This window comes from Pleurodeles waltl, chromosome 10, assembly GCF_031143425.1.
Source record: "Pleurodeles waltl isolate 20211129_DDA chromosome 10, aPleWal1.hap1.20221129, whole genome shotgun sequence".
NCBI lineage: Eukaryota > Metazoa > Chordata > Amphibia > Caudata > Salamandridae > Pleurodeles > Pleurodeles waltl.
In genome coordinates this window covers 497,247,258-497,254,149 of record NC_090449.1, presented here as the reverse complement: position 1 = coordinate 497,254,149, position 6,892 = coordinate 497,247,258, and the positions used below count along the sequence as shown (strand labels likewise).

The following is a 6,892-nucleotide window of genomic DNA, read 5'->3' as shown; positions in this document are numbered from 1 at the left end:
AGCAATACATTTCTCTAAACGGGCGTCTTTACTGTGCAAACCGAAGTGGAATGCCTTAAGTTAGTTGTCGTTTAACATTTACAAACAAAATCTACAGTATCTTCGCTGAAATATGTTGCAATGCAACCCTTCTATGAGTTTTCTTTTACTGAAACATTTTGATGCAGATTCACTGTGACTATGGATTCAAAAACAGGCCAGTTTAGAAAGGTAAGAGGAACAGAATAAATATGGAGTGACAAACAGGAGACCTATCTGTAAACTCTGCGTGACTGAGACAGATAGGAACATAAATAGGCCCTTGAGTGGCCCCATACAAAGGCCGTGCACCTTGTAAGTGCATATAGCATTAGCGGTCTCAGTATGTTTCACCCAAGCACAAGACTGTAGGTAAGGTTTCTAGTCAGATGGGAGGCTGAACACATTTGTTCTGGTTCTCCGCAATTCTGATTCAAGCAGCTGAATTTTCGGTAATCCTCTTCTTAAGTTCCCGACCTCAAACACACCAATACCTGACTTTGGTGATTGCATAACTGTTCTTAAGGTTTCGGTTTAAAAAAAAAAAAAAAAAACATTACAGGATGCTAAAATTAATCTCTAGTCGAAAAAAAGGAAAATATTTAGCATTTTATGGCAAACATACCATCTTATAAAAATGAAAAACAAAAGAACATCTATCCAAACTAAATAATGCAAAGGAAAGAAACCATCTTGATTGGTCACTGACGTCGGGTCAAGAAAGGTTACGTTGTCAGACATAATTGGGGGATTGGCACAGATGGTGATTTAAACAATTAAATGTTATTGGAAAGGATAACGGGTAAAGGGGAGATTGGAAGGGGGCAGCAGGGGCAGTCTTCTTATCACGTGACGCATGTTCAGCTAAGATGACTTCTAAATAAGCCTATAAAGAATGACATGGGAAAAACGTGGATAGCAGGAATTCAGTCAAGAATGCAATAGCTAAAATAGCCGTGTTTGACTGAGCAAATCTGCAAAAGTTACCCAATTGTGTGAGTCGAGGAAAAAGCACTTTGAGACTAGGAGGAGACGTAAATGAAATTTTGTGTTATCTTTTAATGTAATTTTATTAGAAATCATGCAAACATTTTTATATAAAAAAATACAAGTGCAATAAGAATCTTGTGTGTAAATACAGATTCTGGGATACTGTGTCATTGTCGGTGTCTCCAAAAGAAATCTTTTCAGAACCAGGCGTGGCTGGGTCTTCACCTCCCTCCCGCTTCCCGGCTCAAGAACTTTTTCCACTCTGAAAAGTTTTCACCAAACAGCATACACCTCTAACTTCCCTTAATTTTGATCCCCGGTTTCAAATGTGGTGTTGACTTTAGATTACAGTTTTTGAATAGCCAAGAACAACTTTTTAATTGTATTTAGATTCCATTCTTTTTAGTGTCATCCACAACACATATAGTACGTTAGATGTCCAAACCACAATAGTACAGAACTTAACTTCGTATCAAAGCTGTGACTAGATTTCATTTGCAAATCTTCCTAATCTGCAACCTCAAAAACACATACAACTGAGGTTTGCATCGTCTACACCCTACCCACTGCTCACCTACTGGATTTCCCAACCCAGAACACCATTCCATAAAAAACTCCAATCAATGCACACTGGATGTCAAACGGTTGCATCAGCAATGTCTTCTACACATAAGAGATAGTGTATTAAATAAAAGCTCACAAAGAGACCATGTTGGCAGATTAAATACAATTAACATGTAGGTACAACAATATAAATGGAACAATCATTTAAGAGCGCCTCTCAAGTGAGGCACAGTCATCTTTAAAGTTAACAATTTATAGCCACTCTCTGTCACCTAATGGCAAAGGAAGGTGGGCATGTCAGAGAATGGACTCCTACAAAGGGTTTCCTAGTGTGATGTAACTGGAGTTTTCTGCATAAATCAACTTCACCATCAAGAGTTCTTTAAACACCATGTGTCCACTGATTTACCACCAGAAATACTTGTATCCTTATGCCTCAGAAACAACAGTCTGCATTGCCAGGAACTCATCTTACGAAGCCACAAAGCCTGTCAGCCCAAATACCATGAGTAACGCAGAGCGATAACCCAGGGGAGTGAAGCAGTTGACAAAAGCCTTCCCAAATGTATGCAATAATATAGCAATAATGCTTGCATAGTCATAGAAGCAGAGTTCATTTTAGAAACCAATGTGCTTTAACTCGGCCCCCCTTGGTTAGAATCAGTTACTGGCCAATGCATATTGATGTTACTAAGTTAGCAAGAGCTCTGTCCCAGAACACATACTCAAGACCTTCATTAAAATACATGGCTTCATCCAACTAAAGCACACCATCTTGTCAAGATGTTTAAAAGTAAAAATGAACACAGTTACAACAGCTCGATATGTCGATAGGAAGCCAGCACTACAGCAGCATATTATATCTTTTTAAGTTATATTGCTAAAGAAATGAGGGATGAAAAAAACTTAGCACGTTTGATAAGCACAGGAATCAATTTGTCAACACTTCATCACAATGAAAATCTAATGTCTAGCGGTAAAACAGTCTACACAGTGTGTGTGTGTGTGGGCAATACATACTTATTTTATTTATTAAATAATTCCAGAAACGTAAGCAGCAAGGAGATAAATAAAAACATGAAGTAAAGATTACAGCTCAGCCCCAGTAATCCAGGTATGATTCCAACTCATGACATTTGTGACAAAGGCAAACAAGTAGTCTCATTTTAACAGACTAAGTCACCAATGGAGATTTTCTTATCATGCTGACAAACTGGATATTTAAATGCTGTATTTGCTTTGTCCAGGAGTACTACAGATATCTGTTTGGCTTTCTGCATGACTTTTGGAGCCATAACACACCAAGGAGTAATTTAGCTAATGCCTGGTCTACTACATATTAAGGAGCACAACGAATGCCACGCTCCAAGCTTGGAAATGCTACAGATCCCCCTCAAAGGTCTACAGGTCTCCACAGGGGAGGGGAACACAATGTGCTAACTATGCTTAAAATATTTCCACTCCCTTAAAATAAATACTGGGGTTAGAGGGGCTAAATTGGAGACATAGCTAAAAGCAGGGTGAGGGGCTAAGAGGAGAGAGTCACAAGCCTTGCAGAGGAATAGCAGGAGTAGCAACATCTAGGAGGGGAGCCGGAAGCAGCTGCAGAGGTGAGGAGACATCAGAGCTGAGGCTCTCGCTGGCAGATGTGCTACGCCAAGGGGAAGTGCTGCTGGAAAGGTTGGGTGACTGGTACACGATGACTGCTCCGTGGTCCGTCCGAGCCTTGGTGTTTTCACGGAACATGAGCTTGTGAGATTTAATCTGTAGAAAGAAGAAAGAGGTGGCGGGTGGATCAAAGGGAATGAAGGGGATGTTTTGCAAATGGAGAGACGAAAAACGGTGAAGGAAGAGTGGGGGCGGAAGACGACACCACAAAGTCATCATTAGATGCCTGGAAAATAAAAGTGATTTGTATTCATTAACACAGGTGCAAAAACAATGGAATAAAATAAATGACAAAGATGGGACAAACGCTTTGCTCACTGGAAGATTTGCTCAGAGGTCACATACTGCAGTGCCTCAGGGATGGATGGGGGCATGATTGAGTGACACGATCACTTACTTGTTTCTTGTATCTGATTGTCGAAGTTCTGAGTTTCCCTTTGGTCACTACCCTCTGCGGGTACATCGTTCTGTTGCATTTCAGAGCCTGCCAGTCCCTGGGGCGTACTCAGATCCTCATTCTGAGGAGTCTGAACCATGTCACCTGCGTTCTCGCTCCCCTCACTCTATAACGAGACAATGAGGTGTCAATACGATGGGGATGAGATGGCTATGAAATGGACTGACAACATTCACGGCAGAACAAAATGCACACAAAGAAACAATAATCCCTGTAGCTACTATCACTGAAACATTAAGGACTGCTCCCCCAGACCCAACAATGTATATTGAAAACCCAAACTGAAATTCACTGTCAGGCTCCAGGTCACATTATGGTTATTTCTGAGAATTTGAATAACATTATAATCTAGAACAAAACCTTGTTCCTTACAAATTATGTGGCAATGTTTTGGTGGAAATTTAGGTTAGTTCAACGATTCAGTTGTTTGGACTGGTGAAGGGCAAGGAATAGCTCCAGATTGCTTGATTCAAAGAACTAGTAGAAAAAAGACGAGTCACTGGTCCATGGAAATGAACCTTCCCAACAGCAAGAAGGGAAAATTAATCTTTCAAAATCAGTCAAAATTCCAAAACTGATGACCAAAACGTTACATTTTCTCCATCACATGATTTCAATGCATTAAGCAAAACTTGGTTGCCATAATAAAGTTTGTTGTCTAGATTTGAAAGTGATCTCGAATATTTGTTATCAACTTTACATAACACATACATTGAATTTTCTGTGAACCTAGAACAAGCTTGCTGGCACACTGACATAAAAATCTTCACATCTCTATGAGGATATGGGCTAAACTATTATTCTATTTAAAACGAGCTTTACCCAACAGTCTGCCCCGTTGTAGGGATAACCTTTCATTTGAAGTAGTCCGTTCAATGGATGTTGGCAAAGCGAATGAAAGTACACAAGTGTGCAATGCAGACAACTTCTCATTACTCTATAAAGTGATTAACACTCACACATCTTTGTACTAGATTATCACGCATAAAGAAAGGAACCTGATGGCAGTTTACACAGAGGTCAGGCTCCAAGTGGTTTTTTACAATTCACAGGTTAGCTAAAGAGAATCTGCACTTTGAAATGAATCTCTGGAGTAATTCATGCAGAATGCAAATAGTAACAAGTGTAACTGGTTTGCTGAGAGCACATAAACTGAAGCTAAAGCAGAGCCTTGGAATATGAATGAGCTCTCAAGTACTATTAATGCAGAACATCAGCGATCACATCACACCCGTGTGTGTATGTAAGAAAGGTTGCTTCTGAATAAAATGAGCACAGTTTGACGATGAGAATGTGATACTTAGATGCTTTTCAAATGGCAAGGCAAGAGACAAAAGAGGTGATTTAGTTGTAGAGTTAACAGTGTAACACAAGAATTTCCTATACCTGAAGATTTAACTTTGAAGAGTGTTCTAATGGAGATATTTAGAAAGCTGCACTTAGTGCCCACCAAGACAGGGCTGAATGCAAAACTGTATAACTCTGTAGCTCTTTGGACTTAAACCTCACCTTCTTAGTAAATGGGGAGGTTAGTTACACGCCACCAAATCTGAGTCTGGCCTATGTTAGTACATGAAAGCAAAATCCAAGCAAAATCACCAAATGGTTGTTTTGGCTAGTTCTAAATCAGAGATTGCCACAAATAGCTGCAATCCTCCATCAAAGAAGAAAAAACATACCCATACATACATTTACAGAATTCTCCCAATGAAGAACAGCTTTATGGAAGGTAAAGGAGAAGATCTAGGCTGAAATGGAAAAGCTCATACAATGGACGGCACCACGTAGAAGGAGGGGGAAATAGTATGTGGACTTTTCAGGTCCAGCTTGTAAAATCTCTCCTCAATCCTTGAAAAAAGGAGAGTAGTAAATATTGTTGGATTATTTTTTTAGAATCAGGTGAAAGTGAAACACAACCTTTGACAAGGAAGGTTTAGTTCAAAATGACAGCTAGTGAATACAATTACAAATATAGGGTCTACTTATAAGGCGGATCATCCTCCATTAGCATAAATGTAAGGAGCCAAAAAGGCTGTCATATAAGAAGCTTGAGGGAATGAATTCACCAAATTGTGGTCTCCTAAATGTAAAATGAAGGGTAAAGTAGGGAAGTTATTTCCAAAATCCTGCAGTGAATAGAGGAGAAGAAATATGGGCATGTTCTTAAAAAAAAAAAAAAAGAAATTGTAGTAATGTATGATTATCTTCACCAATATTTAGCACAACTTGGACAATGAAGAGCACCACTCAAGATTCGTGAACTTATAACTTGACTGTTCGCAGGACTGGAGTCAGGGGGGCTTAAACAAGTGGAAACCAATTAACAATTATGAAGTCTCCCTGTGAGACTTGCAGAGAGCCTCACTGAAAACAGCACAACCTTCCGGTGCACTTCAGGCATGAGGAAGATCATATTAATGGGACTGATTTTCACCGTCACATTATGACTTTCTGCAAAACTGGAAACTGGATGTCATTCTCTCCTCTAGGGTTCCAAACTAAGCCAGGTTTGCTTTCTTACACAGAGGCAATGTGCTTCCTCTCCAGCCAGTTGTTGCATATTCGCGGTGTTGCCATTTGAGATTTACACTTTCTGTGTCTTGTACTGAAGGAAGACATTTTCTAAGATTGACCTAAAAGGTCTCAAAACAAGGAGACAGACCAATATGCAAAGAGTGAGTGGTCTGATAGAGAAGTCCATATTTTTGCAGTGAAGCATCTGTCACCAAACTGATTAGAGGCCAGGAATTAGAAGGTAGAACTGATCACAAATGGAGGTTGTAAGAAAGACTGTTGAGAAACCAAAAGACATTTTGAATCCACCTTGGAAAGGTTTTCACTGAGGTCTCAGAGATGACTGAAGACTATATAGTGACAAACGTGTGTTCAACAAAGAAACTTCGGCAGCCATCAGTTCCGAAACTGGGAGTACGGTCCCTGCCTAAGAAGTGGAAAGATGCATCTTAATGTTTTCATTGTGTAGAAAATTAACTGGATTGAGACAGTCTGTCTCCTTGAGTCAAGAAGACTCTAAGAATTCTCACTTCTTAACCTATATTTGGAAGAGATTCCAGTTCATTCGGCCAGAAAGATATAGTCACAATATGTATTTCTGTTTTTGAAGCATTTAGACTGATGTGATTCCATGTTGCTCTCTGATCTACAGTGATACCGCAGGTGTTGAGTTTTGTGATG

The 6,892-nt window shown here is 39.7% G+C and overlaps 1 protein-coding gene across 36 annotated transcripts in view; it reads right to left on the bottom strand.

Annotated features, from left to right (window-relative positions):
- Positions 1-1,057: 1,057 nt before the first annotated feature.
- The window catches only part of MAP4 (microtubule associated protein 4), a 1,914,856-nt gene continuing 1,909,021 nt past the window's right edge, over positions 1,058-6,892 (bottom strand). For 27 of the 36 annotated variants that reach the window (XM_069210826.1, XM_069210837.1, XM_069210839.1 and 24 more), the window contains 2 exons: positions 3,638-3,803; positions 1,058-3,466 (listed from right to left, as the gene is read on the bottom strand). In XM_069210826.1, coding sequence (XP_069066927.1) covers positions 3,459-3,466; positions 3,638-3,803 — 174 coding nt within the window. In that variant the 3' untranslated portion in view covers positions 1,058-3,458. The remainder of the gene's footprint in view (positions 3,467-3,637; positions 3,804-6,892) is intronic. The other 9 variants (XM_069210834.1, XM_069210838.1, XM_069210848.1 and 6 more) reach the window with 1 other exon arrangement.